Consider the following 18,556-nt stretch of genomic DNA (forward strand, 5'->3'; position numbering starts at 1 on the left):
ATTGCATTAAATGAGACCTCACCAGCCTGGGTGGCAGTAGCTGGGTCCGGTCTGGGTGTCCATGCTGTCCTAATGAGGTTCACAGTGGGGTGGCATCATCACCAGCAGCGTGATTCACAGTGTTCCTAAACAGCATTGGAGCTGCCTTTGATTTGTAATCTCATCCTTTGATCTTCACTCTTCCTCAGCATTCCCCGCAGCAGAACGATCTACATAGGAAAAGCCGCTGTAATCGTCCACAATGATTGCTCTTTGATCTTGCCCAGCAGGCCTGCAGCAGCGCGATCCCAGCTGACAAAGTACATCTTCACAGCGTCCAGAGTCCACAGTGGCTTCCGTACTGCTTTGTTTAATGGTGCCCTCTCATGACCTGTGGCGCACGGGGTCATGAGATGATGCAAGTAAACAAAGCAGTACGGAAGCCGATGTGGACTCTGCCGCTATAGCGGCTGAAGATGTACTTTGTCAGCTGGGATCGCGCTGCTGGGCAAGATCAAAGAGCAATCACTGTGGACAATTACAGTGGCTTTACCTGCGCCGCTTAGAGACATTGTGGATCGGGCTGCGGGCAATGCTGAGGGAATTAAAGATCAATAGACAGGCATTGTGAAGATTACAGCGGCTGCTCCAATGCTGTTTAGAAACCATGTGGATCGCACTGCTAGGCACTCTGGGTGAGACTACAGATCAAAGGTCCAGCATTGGGGATGATTACAGCGGCTTTTCATATGCAGCTCAGAATATATTGCACTGCTGCCACCCCACTGCGGACCAAGGAAACAAGCACCAGACTGTTACAATCGGACTATAAGACGCAGTAACTTTTTCTCTCCACTTTTGGGGAGAAAAGGGGGGGCTTATTGTCCGAAAAAAAACCTGTGAAATGTGTTGCAACTTGGAGTTATGCATTAAAATGTACCTTTTTGACTTTGTAACTTTCTAAATTTGAGTCTTTGTGTATGTTTACCTCAAGGGAGGTTATTCCATCCATACTTACCCCTTTTAGACAGTTTTTTAGATGCTTTTATCCTATTTTGGTGCCTCTGTTCAACTATATCTACTATATAGCTGTTATGGTCACAGGATCTCTTTGTTTATTATTACTAACATCTGCAGGTCAATGTTTGGATTTTGATTGAGTTGTGGTTATGAATACTGTAACAGTTGGTAGTAACTATGTGCAGCAGTAGAGCATCAGCAGCTAATGTTCATGTAACTATGTGGTAATAGAGCACTAGCAAGTTGCTGTCATGTGTCCTAGTTAGCAGTCGCATTGGATAACCGTAGTATTAGCCGCTATTAGCCAGTCTTAGGGCAGTCTTCCTCAACCAGGGTTCATTGAGTTCTTAGCAGGGGTTCCCTTCCATTTTCCCCACCCATAACAGTGGCAGGCTGAGAGAGTTTCTAAAGTGGCTCTTGGCTCCTCTGTGCCCTCTCCACTCATTGTATGTTAGCTCTGAATGTACTTCATCCGTGGACTCTGTTAAGGTCATCAAGTTTGCTGTTGACACGACTATCATCGGAATCGTCGACCGCAATGAATAGTGCGCCTATCGGAGCGAGATTGGGAGAATCTGCAGCTGGCGCACGGACAATAAGCTTGTTCTCAACGCAACTAAAACTGTTGAACTAAACAACAAGTGTCAGCGCCAAGGCAGAAGGCGACCGCAGCCGAGAAGGACAATGTCCAAAAGTCCATACAAGCAATGAATATATAAAGTCAGCGCAGGTCTATAGTAATACAGCTTTCATCATTTTTTTGGTATACAGGATCTTCGAACAAAAGGGTAAAGAAGCAAGGCTTACCAGATTCCAACAACCCACATTATAAGGTTGTAAACGAGTTTGATAGGTGGTCCGCAGAACTTTCAAATGGTGTCGTTTCACCCAGCGATGTTGCACACTACAGATTCCTCCGGAATATAGTAGATATCCTGAGATCGCAGAGACTCACCAAAGGGGAGTCCAGTAGGATAGTGACATGAAAGAGATGTACGGCACATCTAAGTGTAAACCGTCTTTATTACATAACAAGTAAAACAATTAAAAACAAGGATAAAAGAAAACTCACATACGGGGCCCGTGCACTGGGAACCCCGAAAAAGTAGCGCGCATAAAATGATCAATAGAAGACCTCAAATAAAATGGTGCCGCCTGTCGCCTTCCCCGACCGGTTTCGCAATCTTGCGTCATCAGGGGAGAAAGGCGACCAGGCGGCCAGCACCAACTTTATAACATTTTTGAATTAAAAAGTGGGAGTGGTTAGGCTCCACCTTATTCAGACTACACTAGTCAAAGGCAGAAAGCATCAAACATGAAATAAAACATTGTGACAAATTGCATTGTGTCAGAGAGACAGTAGCAAAAGATCTCTCAGATAGTGTGAATAAAAAGAGGTGAATGCAATATTACCTGCATATTCAATTCGTAGTAGGCTAGTTAAGGCTAAATTAAAAGCTAGATTTATTACTCTGCCCTAGGGCATATCTTTCCTATGTAAAAACTTCTTTCTAGTAGATGAAAAGCAGGCACTTCCTGTACCAGAAGTAGTCACTGGAACTCAGGAAGTAGCCTTGCACTCCACCAGGGTCAAGTGGAGCACAAGTTCTTCCTGTGAAGGGGAAAAAAAAAATAAAAAATCATAAAAACGTAAAGAATGAAGCACATAGCAGTGCAGTGCGGCTATAAATATGCATGAAGTGTACTCAGGTATGCAATGAAAAGCGCGTCTAATGTACTATACTAAGAAGGTGCATAAATCTGTATGCATAGTAAAAACAATGAAATGATAAAACAGCCTCCATGGGAGCTCCAGGGACCTTAAGTAGTGAAAGTGAAGAACATCCATAGTGATCATGCAAGACAGATCCCATAGGTATCCGATAGATGGAAATTATGCAAAGTTATGCAAATGTATATACACAGCAGTGTAATGCGGCTATGATTACGCATAAAAATTACTTAAGCGTGCCATAAAGAGCACATCTAAAGTGAAAGCGGTCTCTACTACAATGTAGAACACGCATGCGGCGAAGCATAAAACAACAAAAAGCGCACATAGGGGCAAAAATCCACTGCGAGCATCTAAACCGACATATGGAACAATAAACAAAAATAATTGATCTTATGCTGCAATAAAGTCGCATTTAGTAAAAAAAAAAAATGCAATGCGTATGCAGTGACGCATACGATCATAAAAGCGTAAACAATGAAGCACATAGCAGTGCAGTGCGACTATACATATGCATGAAGTGTGCTTAGGTGTGACATGAAAAGCATGTCTAATATACTGTACTAAGAAGGTGCATAAATCTGTATGTATAGTGGAGACAATGAAATGATAGAACAGCCTCCGTGGGAGCTCTGGGGACCTCAAGTGGTGAAAGTGAGGAGCATCCATAGTGATCATGCAAGACAGATCCCATAGGTATCCGATAAATGGAAATTATGCAAAATTATGCAAATTCATATACTCAGCCGTGTAGTGCGGCTATGATTATGCATAGAAAACTCCATGCTCCGATAACAGAGGACAACAGACAGCACTCTGTGGGGTAGGGAGCAACAAAGGGAAAAAGAGGGACCACAACCTCCCAATATATCCTATCCAAATTAAGAGGGTATATTAATTTGTATGCTTGGTGAAAAAACAGTGACAGAATAGAACAGCCTCAAACGGAGCTCCGAGGGCATCTAGTGGTGAAATGAGAAACAGTCACAATAATCGTGCAAGACAGGCCCCAAAGGAAACAGTGAAATTTATGCAAAAAATTAAAAATTATTAAAAAATATTAAAAATGCAGTCAAATTGACCAGTATATGCGGGCCTTACAATTTGCATGCTTTTTTGTAAGGCCCGCATATACTGGTCAATTTGACTGCATTTTTAATATTTTTTAATAATTTTTTATTTTTTGCATACGCATTGCATTTTTTTTTTTTTTTTTACTAAATGCGACTTTATTGCAGCATAAGATCAATTATTTTTGTTTATTGTTCCATATGTCGGTTTAGATGCTCACAGTGGATTTTTGTCCCTATGTGCGCTTTTTGTTGTTTTATGCTTCGCCGCATGCGTGTTCTACATTGTAGTAGAGACCGCTTTCACTTTAGATGTGCTCTTTATGGCACGCTTAAGTAATTTTTATGCGTAATCATAGCCGCATTACACTGCTGTGTATATACATTTGCATAACTTTGCATAATTTCCATCTATCGGATACCTATGGGATCTGTCTTGCATGATCACTATGGATGTTCTTCACTTTCACTACTTAAGGTCCCTGGAGCTCCCATGGAGGCTGTTTTATCATTTCATTGTTTTTACTATGCATACAGATTTATGCACCTTCTTAGTATAGTACATTAGACGCGCTTTTCATTGCACACCTGAGTACACTTCATGCATATTTATAGCCGCACTGCACTGCTATGTGCTTCATTCTTTACGTTTTTATGATTTTTTATTTTTTTTTTCCCCTTCACAGGAAGAACTTGTGCTCCACTTGACCCTGGTGGAGTGCAAGGCTACTTCCTGAGTTCCAGTGACTACTTCTGGTACAGGAAGTGCCTGCTTTTTATCTAGAAAGAAGTTTTTACATAGGAAAGATATGCCCTAGGGCAGAGTAATCAATCTAGCTTTTAATTTAGCCTTAACTAGCCTACTACGAATTGAATATGCAGGTAATATTGCATTCACCTCTTTTTATTCACACTATCTGAGAGATCTTTTGCTACTGTCTCTCTGACACAATGCAATTTGTCACAATGTTTTATTTCATGTTTGATGCTTTCTGCCTTTGACTAGTGTAGTCTGAATAAGGTGGAGCCTAACCACTCCCACTTTTTAATTCAAAAATGTTATAAAGTTGGTGCTGGCCGCCTGGTCGCCTTTCTCCCCTGATGACGCAAGATTGCGAAACCGGTCGGGAAGGCGACAGGCGGCACCATTTTATTTGAGGTCTTCTATTGACCATTTTATGCGCGCTACTTTTTCGGGGTTCCCAGTGCACGGGCCCCGTATGTGAGTTTTCTTTTATCCTTGTTTTTAATTGTTTTACTTGTTATGTAATAAAGACGGTTTACACTTAGATGTGCCGTACATCTCTTTCATGTCACTATCCTACTGGACTCCCCTTTGGTGATTCTCTGCGATCTCAGGATATCTACTATATTCCGGAGGAATCTGTAGTGTGCAACATCGCTGGTGAAACGACACCATTTGAAAGTTCTGCGGACCACCTATCAAACTCGTTTACAACCTTATAATGTGGGTTGTTGGAATCTGGTAAGCCTTGCTTCTTTACCCTTTTGTTCGAAGATCCTGTATACCAAAAAATGATGAAAGCTGTATTACTATAGACCTGCGCTGACTTTATATATTCAAAACTGTTGAACTGATCATAGACTTCCGGAAACACCCTTCTGCACACTGTCCTGTTTTCATTGATGAGCCTGAAGCTTTTACGGTATCAGACGTTCGTTTCCTCAGCACAACCATTGCTACCAACTTAAGATGGTGGCAGAACTTTGGTATGTCATGTGAGCTGCTGACCAGCTTTTACTCCTTAACCATAGAATCTAACTTCTGTTCATCCATCACGGTTTGGTATGTAGGTGCAACTGCCAGCGACAGATACAGACGCCAAAGAGTGATTAGCGCTGCGGAAAAGATAATTGAATCATCCCTGCCACCGCTTGATCTCCTCCATACTGCGACAATGAAGATGAGGGCCACTAAGTTTTGCACGACCCCTTCCACCCGGGCAACCGCTTCTTTGAGCTCCATCTTCCCTTAGGCTGTCCTCCTGCTGAACTCTAACCCTCCACCTCCCGCCATGTCCCTTAAACAGCAGCAACTCCCCTGCGCTTGCTCCAGGCCTCCAAGCACCACATGGGCGCAGCACACTCTTAGAAATTCTGAAGGTTTATAGTGCCTGTCCAAATGTGTACCTCTTATGTTGTCTGTACTTTTGCCTAATGCCTGCCTATTCTGTTTTCAATGCCATGTGAACTGCAAACAGTTCCGGGTACGACAGCCATAGTAGCGAAAAAAGCTGATTCTAAATGTGGTTTAATGGGGGTAGCGTATAAATGAGCATAATACAATGGGGTGTACTCTATAAAGAAGCACTAGTTTTTAAGTCAAAATAACTATTAAGCACATAAATAAATAAAAAAAAAAGCAATGGAATAGGAAAGCAGTATAATGAGTGGCACCAAAATACGTGTTTGTGTAATAAAGAGCATGCAATTGACAAACCCAGGAAAATTGTTGTAGTATAAAACAGCCCTCATACGGATCCGTTTCTCACTTGCTTTTTTGCTACCAATGTCTGCTTCCTATTGCAGGAAAAGGATGCTTATGAAAATGAAGTTGACATATATCCACTTGGATTGATACTGATTGAATTATTTTGGATTTTTGGTACTATCCATGCTAGGCAAAAAGTAAGTGTTTTTTCATTTTATTTCTTTTTGTCCCATTTAATAATTGGCTTCTTGAGCTTGTTTTTCCTATTAGCTCATGCTTGTTATAAAAGCTCCACCCTATATCTGCTTATGCTGCCTGTCTTGTAACAGTTGTATGTACTGTATTTTTTGGACTATAAGACTCACTTTTCCCCCCCCAAAAGTGTGTGTGGGGGGGGGGGGGGGAAGTCACTGCGTCTTATAGTCCAAATACAGGGAGTTCCTGACTTGTGAACGCCTGCCAATATGAACCTCCAACCCGCCGCAATGGCTGGGACTCCCTGTACTGTGCCCATGTAGAGGAGTACTCAGGGGGACACACGGAGGACGGGGGCACAAAGGGGCATAGAGGAGGACACAAGGGGATACAGGAGGACACAGGGAGACACAAGAGGTACAAAGGGGGAATAATCCACAAGATGCCGCTTCACCATGGATGCACCAGGTTTAAAATATATTTTTTACCCTGGTTTTTGTCCTCTAAACCTAGGTGCGTCTTATGATTAGGAGCGTTTTATAGTCCGAAAAATACGGTACTATGGTTGTAAATGTTTGAAAGTAAGGGCTATAGATGTGCCATAAACTACTATACATTGACAAAAAGGATTGACTGAGACTGTGTTCACATCTAAAATCGAAATCGCTGAAGCCAGCGTTTTATGACTTTGTGAGTTATTTCCCCCCTCCCGGCTTTTACGTTTTTTTGTAAAGCGCTTTTCAAAGCCCTTTTGCAGAGCGATTAGTTTTTTTTCATTCCTGACGCAAGTCAGGAAGTGAACTCTTTTTGACCCAGAAAATAATAAATACAATGTATTTATTCTTAAAAGCGCAAATGTAATCGCCTAAAGCTATTTTGTGAGCGTTTTCTGGTTTTCCTATACCTTCCATTGTAGCAAAAACGCCCTAAAAATGGTACATGCAGCGCTTTGCTGAGTGGAAAGCAGACGAAATGCTCAGATATGAACTATCCCATAAGGATTCATTGTACGAGCTATTTTAGGGCGTTTTTTAAAATCGCCGGTGCTAAAAAAAAACGCAAAACGCCCTAGGTGTGAACAAGCACTGATGTGGCTCCAACTGCCGGCATATACTGTATATATTTAGGGCCTGTACACACTGCTGCGCTTGCGTTGCGTTTTTAAAAACGCATGCGTTTTTAAAATCGCAAGGTCTTTTGAAAAAGAATGAAAATCATGATGACTTGTACACACTGGTGAGATGCGTTTTTAGAAAAACGCAATCGCAGTGCCTGCTGCGCTTTTTTTTTATTCCTGTTGAAATGTAAACTAGAAAAAAAACAAAGAATTCTTTAGCCAATCAGCAATTACAAGAAAAACGCAAACGCACAAAAAACGCAGGCAAAAGCGCATGCGTTTTTAAAACTACATGCACTTTAAAAACGCATGCGCTTGCGATTTTGCTTCCGTTTTTCAGTGTGTACAGGCCCTTAGACCACTTGGAAATGTCAGGTTTTGACATTTCCAAAACTCCTCGTCAGAAATGTCTGAACAATGTGTTAGGCAGGATTCACACTTGGGGGGAGTTGCACGTGTTTTTTTTTTTTTCCGCATGCAGAAATGCTCCAGATGTGACACATTAGTGCAGTTCCTGTATGTGAGGAAAATTATTTTGCTGCATGCACTACTTTTCCACACACTGTGTGTGATTCCTATTGCCAACAGTCAGCTGCTGCTGCCAGCTGACTGACAACACAAATTATAGAACAAATATCTTCCAAGACATTTTGATGTTACATTCCATGAAAACATATTACGACTCTTGGATCTTCTATTATTTTATTTCCCTAGTTTTTGGTTCTATTGTCACCTACCTGTATCTTGCTGTGAGACCTAGGTCCTGATGCGGAATAAACATTGCTACATGCCCGATATAGTTGGTATGGTGCCACATCTCTCATACCCCACTACAAATGTGGTATTATACAGCAGTGTCTGCTACACTGATTGTTCTGTATTTTTAATTGCCCTTTTTCTAAATTATATTGAGTTTTTTGTTTGATAAAAAAAAATCCATTAAGAATAAAGGGCCCCTCCAGTGGATGTTAAACAAAGGCCACTCTTTATCTAATTGAAATAGCTGAAGGCAGATGTGGTGCCTAATGGCTTCATTAGCTTTGTACTTCATCGGGCAGCACAAAGCTAGTGACCTGCCACAGGCAAGCAATATTGGATCAGATCTCTGTTGAAATCTCATCTGATATCTAGTGTTACAAGGTGGTGGCAAGCTGGTGAATCAGTATCATGCTGGCTACACACAATGCGATTTCCTGCTTGATCCCGCTTGATCGACTGGTCGATCGATTATCTCTGACATGTTCGATCGGGTCTTGATCGATACAGCCATACTCATGTTAAGTATGCAAAATCGACGGCTGTATCGATCAAAACCCGATCGAACATTTCAGAAATAATCAATCCCGCCGATTAAGCGGGAGATCGCATTGTGTGTAGCCAGCATCAGGAAGATATCAGTTGCTTATCACATCTAAACATGTATGCCTGACTTTACCCCTCCTAGTGGAGGTATCTGGTTCCTGCACCACATAACCCCTTTATTCAATGAATATGGAGGGTCAGATATCTCTATTTATAGCATATGGATGCTTCAGATTTCTTTAGTCCTTGTAAAAGCTACGCATACACTATCATATGTTAATGCTGTAGATTAGACATGAAAACATTGAAGTGTAAGTGCAGTTTATGGGCTGTTAAATGGAGTTCCCAAGACAACTCAAATCAAAAATAGCTTTATTGGCATGACCAAGCTTCAATACAGGCATTGCCAAAGCAGGGAGAATGAGGGACATGGGATGGGGTGGGGGTGCAGTGAGTTAGCAGTTTGTGGACATTTGGGGGGGGGGGGGGGGGGAGTTAACAGTTTTTATGCTATCTCAGTCTGTGGCATGCTGTGACATAGTGTGCAGCGATTGTCCCTGTGGATTTCTCTTCCCAAGACACCATTCTGCTGTTGAACATTAAAATAATGTGATTTATTTTGTTTTCCCGTAAATTGTAATGTCAGTCAAAATTAAATGTAGGATTTTTACTATTCTTTTAGGAGTGGGGAAAACTCCGAAATGGTGACCTACCGCCAACATTTGTCAAGCAGTTCCCAGCTGAGGTACAGCGTGATCAGTTTACCCATGTCACTTAGTGTGCTGGACTCAATGCTATATTTGTAGATAGTCTTGTGTATCTTACAGCTTGTCTTTCATTCTTGCTGTGAGCCAATTGGTTCTACAATGAGTTTATAGCTAATAATGTTACCTTAATGATGTATTGAAAAGAATACTTTGGGTGTTTTTTTTTTTCCCTTCTTAATTTTTTTTAATTTTTTTACATTTTAAAGGAGAGGAAATAGAAGAAGAAAAAAAAAAGGAAAACGCAATGTTCCGCAGTTTTAACTCTGTAGTTTTTATATTTAGCAGCACTGGGTCAATTTAAAAACAAAGGGCCACTTCCAATTAGTTTTTCTCTTGAGTTTTCTCCAAGGAGAGATTTTTTTTCAAACCTTATGAATAAAATGCCTTTTAAAGCTCCCACAAAGTAAGAAAATATGCAAAATAAGTTTATTACCTTTTGACCTACTTTATAGAACTTTCTCAATTGCCAAGTGCTGAAAAGTTATTCTTTTACTGTAGTCCTGGGAGAAACACGGGAGAAAAGTTGATTTGATAAGGGGGCAATCACACTTGTGTCTGCGGTAACCGCAGAAGATTTACAAAAAAACATTTTGCTGTACGATATGTACATTTTGTGTGCATTTTTATGCATCTAGTAGTGCAGGTTGTATTTATTTAATTTTTTTTATATATATCGCAGTGTGGAGTTACAGATTCCTTCTAAAAATGCAGTGGCACCATTGAAAGTCATTACATGCTTTTTTACATTGCTGGCAAAATGCGTTTGAAATGCCCTAGTGCAGCGCTGGGCAAACTACGGTCCGCGGGCTGGATACACATACGCGGTTACTCTGACCTGCCGTCAGGCGGACGGATTCCCTTGCCCCCCACCCCCACTCCTCTGCAGAGTTCCGAGCGGGCAATTACGGGAAATTAAAACTCACCTAATCGCCGATTCCCACGTCACGTTTCCATGGCAACAGCGTCACATGACACGACATCAGGACTTGCCAGGCCAGCCTACTACACGCAGGCTGCCAGCATGTAATGTGCTGGTACGTCACGACGTTGGCATGTGACACCCTAATGCCATGGAGACATGACGTGGGAATCGGTGATCAGGTAAGTTGTAAGTTCCCCGTAACCACCAGCTCGTAACTCTGCAGGGAAGGAAGGGGGAAGGAAAGAGGAAGGGATCTATTTAAGGAATGTGGTCCGCAGAAGGTGGCCCAGGCCGGGCAAACTTTGCCCAGCCCTGCTTTAGTGTGATTGCTCCCTAAGAGCCATAGGCCCTTATTCACTACTTATTCCACTAAGGAGATCATTTTTCATTTTCTGTTTAAAATAACTTTTCAGCTCTCTGCAATTTATAAAAGTTTTACAAAATGGTAAAAAGCACTTTCACAGTTATTCTGATTATTTTCTTGCTTGCTGGTGGCTTAAAAACATTTTATTGATAAGTTTTGAAAATATCGCCTAGGAGAAAACTTAGGAGAGAAAGTGAATTGAATTAGGGCCGAGTCATGGGCAACACTGAGCACACCGAGTAATGTGTGTACTAATAGTGGCATTCCCATTTGCAGCAATTTACCCAGTGGTAAGTGATACTTTGAGGAAAGGAAATGTCAAGAAAACACAGGTCTAAAAGTCCTGGCCACAACAATTAACAAAGAAAAAGGCAGGGGGGAAATGCTGGGCTGCAAAAAAGGGAGTGAATAATTGCAGCACTTGGGGGTCTGAAGGAGCGTACATTTAATAAAGCCGTAAGTTAAAATAGGCGCAGCTTTCGTCAAACTTAAATATCAGTATTGCAAGCGGCTTCACTAAACCGATACTCTCCCGTATTCGAATACGGTAAATTGTAACACTGCAAATCATCATGCGTTCGATGTAATCTCGGTGGTTATCGTTTTATAGACTGCGTTCACATTAATAGCCCTGATTTTTCTACTTCTATACCTGTAAATTGTAACACTACAATTCTGCATTCGCCCCATGTAATCTCGTTACTTACCGTTTAATAGATTGCTCTTATTTTTCAACGGATATTACCCGTCTATCATTATATAAATACAACGTTAAATAATGATGCGCACAGGTATTATTTGTTGAAAAATAACTACTATGAATGTGAGCAGTATTGCATGCAGCTTCATTTGTATAATAACTGTACTGAGATTATTAGAGATTAATTATAAATGGGTATACAACGATATGAAGTAAGTTGCACAATAGCGGAATTGAAGTGAAATGTATGCGCTTCAACAACTTTGCTATACTGAGCATTGTACATCGGTCACGCTATATAGCTGCAGGCACAGGCAGTATTTTAAGGAATACATGTGTTAGCGGCAGACACAGGCATGATGTGAAAACGTGCAGCTGGGCATTCCCACCCTTGAATTACACAAGTTACAGGAGAATTACTGAAGTACACAAGAATTATACAAGTATACAAGATTACAGTAGATCAGTGGTGCTCAACCTTTTTTAGCCCGAGGGCCGAACTTCAAATCAAGAAAAATCTCGAGGGCCGGAACACATGCATACAAAATTTCGATGTAAAACTTTTAACGTTTTTCTAGTATCAGTTAACATGGTGTTGGAAATGGAATGAAAACGACAATATAAGAATTGTTGTACTCACCATTTGATGCACATTTTCTTAATGACAAGTTTGCGGCAGATTAATGCAGCAATGGTATCAGAGTCCAATATGGTACCTGGGTGTATGCACAGGGCAGATTAAAGCAGCAATGGTATCAGAGTCCAGTGCTGGCTGAGGAGGCTGTCAGCTCTGCTGAGAAGGAACAGAGGCCTAATTACCCACACGTGGCCTGCCTGTAGTGTGCTGGCTGAGGAGGCTGTCAGCTCTGTGTGGGGCTGAGGGGGCTGTCAGCTCTGTGTGGGGCTGAGGGGGCTGTCAGCTCTGTGTGGGGCTGAGGGGGCTGTCAGCTCTGTGTGGGGCTGAGGGGGCTGTCAGCTCTGTGTGGGGCTGAGGGGGCTGTCAGCTCTGTGTGGGGCTGAGGGGGCTGTCAGCTCTGTGTGGGGCTGAGGGGGCTGCCCGCTCTGTGTGGGGCTGAGGGAGCTGTCAGCTCTGTGTGGGTGTGAGGGGGCTGTCAGCTCTGTGTGGGGCTGAGGGGGCTGTCAGCTCTGTGTGGGGCTGAGGAGGCTGTCAGCTCTGTGTGGGGCTGAGGAGGCTGTCAGCTCTGTGTGGGGCTGAGGAGGCTGTCAGCTCTGTGTGGGGCTGAGGAGGCTGTCAGCTCTGTGTGGGGCTGAGGAGGCTGTCAGCTCTGTGTGGGGCTGAGGAGGCTGTCAGCTCTGTGTTGGGCTGAGGAGGCTGTCAGCTCTGTGTGGGGCTGAGGAGGCTGTCAGCTCTGTGTGGGGCTGAGGAGGCTGTCAGCTCTGTGTGGGGCTGAGGAGGCTGTCAGCTCTGTGTGGGGCTGAGGAGGCTGTCAGCTCTGTGTGGGGCTGAGGAGGCTGTCAGCTCTGTGTGGGGCTGAGGAGGCTGTCAGCTCTGTGTGGGGCTGAGGAGGCTGTCAGCTCTGTGTGGGGCTGAGGAGGCTGTCAGCTCTGTGTGGGGCTGAGGAGGCTGTCAGCTCTGTGTGGGGCTGAGGAGGCTGTCAGCTCTGTGTGGGGCTGAGGAGGCTGTCAGCTCTGTGTGGGGCTGAGGAGGCTGTCAGCTCTGTGTGGGGCTGAGGAGGCTGTCAGCTCTGTGTGGGGCTGAGGAGGCTGTCAGCTCTGTGTGGGGCTGAGGAGGCTGTCAGCTCTGTGTGGGGCTGAGGAGGCTGTCAGCTCTGTGTGGGGCTGAGGAGGCTGTCAGCTCTGTGTGGGGCTGAGGAGGCTGTCAGCTCTGTGTGGGGCTGAGGAGGCTGTCAGCTCTGTGTGGGGCTGAGGAGGCTGTCAGCTCTGTGTGGGGCTGAGGAGGCTGTCAGCTCTGTGTGGGGCTGAGGAGGCTGTCAGCTCTGTGTGGGGCTGAGGAGGCTGTCAGCTCTGTGTGGGGCTGAGGAGGCTGTCAGCTCTGTGTGGGGCTGAGGAGGCTGTCAGCTCTGTGTGGGGCTGAGGGGGCTGTCAGCTCTGTGTGGGGCTGAGGGGGCTGTCAGCTCTGTGTGGGGCTGAGGGGGCTGTCAGCTCTTTGTGGGGCTGAGGGGGCTGTCAGCTCTGTGTGGGGCTGAGGAGGCTGTCAGCTCTGTGTGGGGCTGAGGAGGCTGTCAGCTCTGTGTGGGGCTGAGGAGGCTGTCAGCTCTGTGTGGGGCTGAGGAGGCTGTCAGCTCTGTGTGGGGCTGAGGAGGCTGTCGGCTCTGTGTGGGGCTGAGGGGGCTGTCGGCTCTGTGTGGGGCTGAGGGGGCTGTCGGCTCTGTGTGGGGCTGAGGGGGCTGTCGGCTCTGTGTGGGGCTGAGGGGGCTGTCGGCTCTGTGTGGGGCTGAGGGGGCTGTCAGCTCTGTGTGGAGCTGTCAGCTCTGTGTGGGGCTGAGGGGGCTGTCCGCTCTGTGTGGGGCTGAGGGGGCTGTCCGCTCTGTGTGGGGCTGAGGGGGCTGTCCGCTCTGTGTGGGGCTGAGGGCCGGGGCTGTCCGCTCTGTGTGGGGCTGAGGGGGCTGCCCGCTCTGTGTGGGGCTGAGGGGGCTGCCCGCTCTGTGTGGGGCTGAGGGGGCTGCCCGCTCTGTGTGGGGCTGAGGAGGCTGCCCGCGGTGTCCTGCGGAGGAGGAGAAGATCGGGTGGTATTGAGTAGTTATAGTATCTATCGGCGTAGTCCCGCGCATACACCAGCGTGTGCTCCGTATTCAGCCCCGGGTAGCGCTGGTATAGTTAGAAAGCCTTGCTCATTGGTTACTGCAGGAAGGTTCCTCCCAATCCTCTTCCCCTCCGCAGGACACCGCCGCGCGGGCCACAGAAACTGGCCTCGCGGGCCACAAATGGCCCGCGAGCCGTAGGTTGGGCACAGCTGCAGTAGATGATTACAGTATAAATAGATAAATATCACTTGTGCAGAAACTAAAGGGTGAAGAGGGAAAATTGTGTTAACTGGTGGATTATGAGGAGAGTAAGAAATCTGTAGATGAGCAGTAAAACATGCATAACCGACAATGAAAACGATGAATAGCGTTTGTAAAAAAAAACTATACATAGCGGAAAAGTCAATAAATCAAAGTGCTTATCTAAAAAATTACAAAGCTGAATCAATCAATGCAGCAGTTTAAAGAAATGGAGATTAGCGGCAGCTGGCTGCGAGCAATTGGCAACAAAACGGAGAACAAGTACTGATTTTATATAATGTAATATGATGTATTAATTAACGTAGAGCGTAAAAACCAATGTACCAATTATGGAAAGGTAAGATAATCAAAGCTTATATAAATATGAGAAAATATTGAAATACTATAATAAGGGGAAGTGAGATATGAAATATCTGCAAGTGAGGAAAAGGAAGTGGGATTTAAATATCGGCAGTGCACCCTGCTATAATTTCCCAACTGAATCATTAGAGCAGCCGTGCGCCATATAGACAAGTATATATGTTTAATATTTGAGTCTACAACAATGCAAAATAACAGTCAGTGAAAAATAACTACACCACAGCCTGCGCTCCTTATTTACAACTGGAAAGCAGACAGCAGAGAAGATCTGAGCAGAGAAGTTTAAACAACAGTACAGCCTCTGTACAATTCAAATCAAATCAAATCAAAGATAGCTTTATTGGCATGACCAAGATTCATTACAGGTATTGCCAAAGCAAGGGGAAAAAGGGGGACATGGGAGGGGGTGGGGTAGGGGGACAGTGGCTAATCAGTCTGTGGACATTTTTTTTTTTTTTAGGTTTACAGTTCCGTTATGCTCCTCTGTTTGTGGCATGCTGTGACATAGTGTGCAGCGATTGTCACTGTGGATTCCTCTTCTCCCAGTAGGATATATGTTTTTCTCTCGTCTTCTAGTGTGAGAAAGTCTGGGAATAGTTCCAACAATTTCTTAAAGTAAGTGTCCCTGGTTGCAGTATATTTGGGGCAGTGTAATAGGAAGTGGCTTTCATCCTCAAGGGTCTTCTGCTCACAGTGTTGGCATAGTCTCTCTTCCCTGGGTTTGTACGTCTGTCTGTGTCTCCCAGACTCTATTTCGAGGTTGTGAGCACTCAATCTGTAGACACTCAGGATTTTCCTCTCTTGAGAGTTTTGCAGCTTTTCTAGGTATGGGGCCATTTTATATTCTCTTTGTAGAGACTGGTATATGGTTAGCTTTTGTGACTGTTTTATTTCACTCCTCCATTTTTCCACATAGTCTTCTTTGCTCTTAGCCGTGGTATGTTTTATCTGGACTTTTGTTATGACCTGTGGGTCGGGGGTTGGAGGGAGTATAGAGCTGACCACGACTTTCAGTGCACACGGCTTTTCTTGGTCTTCATTGTGCAGCATGGCTTTGTAGTGGGGTGAGTCGGGGCTGCTGCTCTGTAGGTGGGCCCAGAAGGACAACACTCTCTTCTGTATCTCAAGCAGTAATGGGAATCTCCCCAGCTCAGCTCGGTAGGCATTGTTTGAGGTACTCCGATGGACATGGAGAAGGTGTTTACAGAACTCAAGGTGGAATATTTCTGTTGGGCTGGATTCCCATTTTGATTGGTCTGGGTAGGTGGTGGGGCCCCATACTTCACTTCCATACAGTAGGATTGGGGTGATGACTCTGTCAAATACTTTCAACCAGACCTTTACTGGTGGTTTGATGTGGTACAGTTCTTTCCTGATGGCATAGACCGTTCGGCATGCTTTGGCTTTTAGGGCTTCCATGGCTGACTTAAGGATTCCTGATTGGTTGATTTCCAGACCAAGGTAGGTATATTTATCAGTTCTGCTGATTTCACAGTCATCGAGTATAAAAGATGGGCTCTGGGCTGACCTGTTTTTCCTCTGGAACACTATGGTTTTGGTTTTCTTTAGATTAATGGGGAGTGCCCATGTTGTGCTAAATTTCTCCAGGATTTCTAGGCTGTCTTGTAGACCTTCTTTAGTTGGTGATAGCAGTAAGAGGTCATCTGCGTACAGTAAGAATTTCACTTTTGTGTCATGCAGGGTGAGTCCTGGTGCTGGTGAAGCCTCTAGGGCTGAGGCTAATTTGTTGATGTATATGTTGAAAAGTGTTGGACTTAGGCTGCAGCCCTGTCTTACCCCCCTGACCCTGGAGGAAAAAAGGTGTTCTTTTCCCATTTACTTTCACACTGCACTTGTTCCCAGTGTATGAGCTCTTTATGACATCATATGTTTTCCCTCCTATTCCGCTCTCTAGGAGTCTCAGAAACAAACCTGGATGCCACACTGAGTCAAAAGCCTTTTTAAAGTCCACAAAGCAGGCAAATATTTTTCCCTTTCTTCGTCTGTGTACATGGTGCTTGATGAGGGTGTGCAAGGTGTAGATGTGGTCGGTGGTGCAATGGTTTGGCATAAAACCTGCTTGGCTCTTACTGATAACATTGTGCTGTGTGAGAAAGATGAGGATTCTCTTATTCAGGATGCTGTTGAACAGTTTTCCTAGTGTGCTGCTCACACAGATGCCTCTGTAGTTGGCTGGGTCATAGCGATCTCCACTCTTGTAAATGGGAGTTATGAGTCCTTCATTCCAGACCTCAGGGAAGTAACCGGAGTACAGGACCAGGTTGAATAGTTTCCATATTGCAGCATGGATTTCTGGGGAGCCAGATATGATCATTTCTGATAGGATTCCATCTGTGTCACTAGCTTTTTTGCCTTGCATGAATTGTATCTTCTCTTTTATTTCCTCCAGTGTGAAAGGTGTGTCAAGTGGGTTTTGAAAATCTTTCACCTTCTCCTCCAGGTTCTTTAATTTGCTGAATATTTGTACTTGTTCTGGGCTGAGTTCTTTTATAGGGATATCTTTGTATAGGTAAAATTATTTTACAGGAAAAACGGTTTGCGCTTAGCAGGATTACATAGGGGCATCTGGTGCTAATTACCAGCAGTAAACAGAGATCTTGATCAGTCACAATAGGAACTAAACAGAAGGTATGAGCCTCACTAAAGAGAAGAGGATTTGACCGGGATTGGTTTAGAGATAAATAGCGGGCTAAATAAGAGTGCTAAAGACGTTTGGAACTGAGGAGATAATTAACAGAAGCTGAGACCATGAGTGAACAGTAGAAAAATATCGGAAGTTTAAGGTGAGAAAAAAAAATATCGGCATTGCAGTCTCTGTGCGCCATATTTTAAGCTTGTAGGGAATATAGTGAGGCCATGCGCCAGAATTAAACCATAAAGCCCAGATTTGAACATGGATTTGAAGCTGCCGATTGCAGGCATAGCCGTGACTTGCAGAGAAGTTGTAGCGCTATAACAAATAGCCGCAAAAGACATGCCGATTGCAGGCATAGCCGTGACTTGCGCCTATATTATGCAGTCTTCGCCATGAAAAGCAGGCATAGTGTATAATTGCATTGTAGGAATAGCCGCGCGCGCCTGAATTAACTTGTGCTGCTATTAGCGTTATGGCTGAAGGAGATATTGGCTGCACTTGAAGGACAGGAAGGGTTAATGGCTGCAATTCTGTATCCAGTGACATCATTAACCCTCCTAAGCCCCAAGTGCAGCTGTTAACTTTGCTGGGTAGATTTATACTTGAGTCACTAAAAATTCCAGCTTAATAGGGTCAAATATTGGAGTCGACTTGTATTTGAGTATATACGGTATGTTTTGTGATGATATTTTATTAAGACATAAAAATATATGCATATAATTCTTTTTTTTTTTTTTTTTTTTTTTTTTTTTTTTCCCTCTCTCCTTAATGGAAAAAATGAGTAAGACGCTAATGAAAGAGGTTAATCAATAATTTTATCTCCTAGGGATGTAATTTTAAAATTATATGTGATCATAATAGTTGTCTAAACATTATTTTCTTGCATCTGTGTTAAGCTGCTTTGCTGTCCCCATTACATGACTGCATTCAAAT

The 18,556-nt window shown here is 44.0% G+C and overlaps 1 protein-coding gene across 5 annotated transcripts in view; it reads left to right on the forward strand.

Annotated features, from left to right (window-relative positions):
- The window catches only part of LOC137504126 (interferon-induced, double-stranded RNA-activated protein kinase-like), a 192,171-nt gene that overhangs the window by 156,119 nt on the left and 17,496 nt on the right, over window positions 1-18,556 (forward strand). For all 5 annotated transcript variants that reach the window (XR_011019430.1, XM_068232136.1, XM_068232138.1 and 2 more), the window contains 2 exons: window positions 6,352-6,450; window positions 9,550-9,612. Coding sequence is in view for 4 of the 5 variants with exons in the window: in XM_068232136.1 (XP_068088237.1) it covers window positions 6,352-6,450; window positions 9,550-9,612 (162 nt within the window). In the remaining variant the exon portion in view is untranslated. The remainder of the gene's footprint in view (window positions 1-6,351; window positions 6,451-9,549; window positions 9,613-18,556) is intronic.

Source organism: Hyperolius riggenbachi, chromosome 4, assembly GCF_040937935.1.
Source record: "Hyperolius riggenbachi isolate aHypRig1 chromosome 4, aHypRig1.pri, whole genome shotgun sequence".
Taxonomy (NCBI): Eukaryota; Metazoa; Chordata; class Amphibia; order Anura; family Hyperoliidae; genus Hyperolius; species Hyperolius riggenbachi.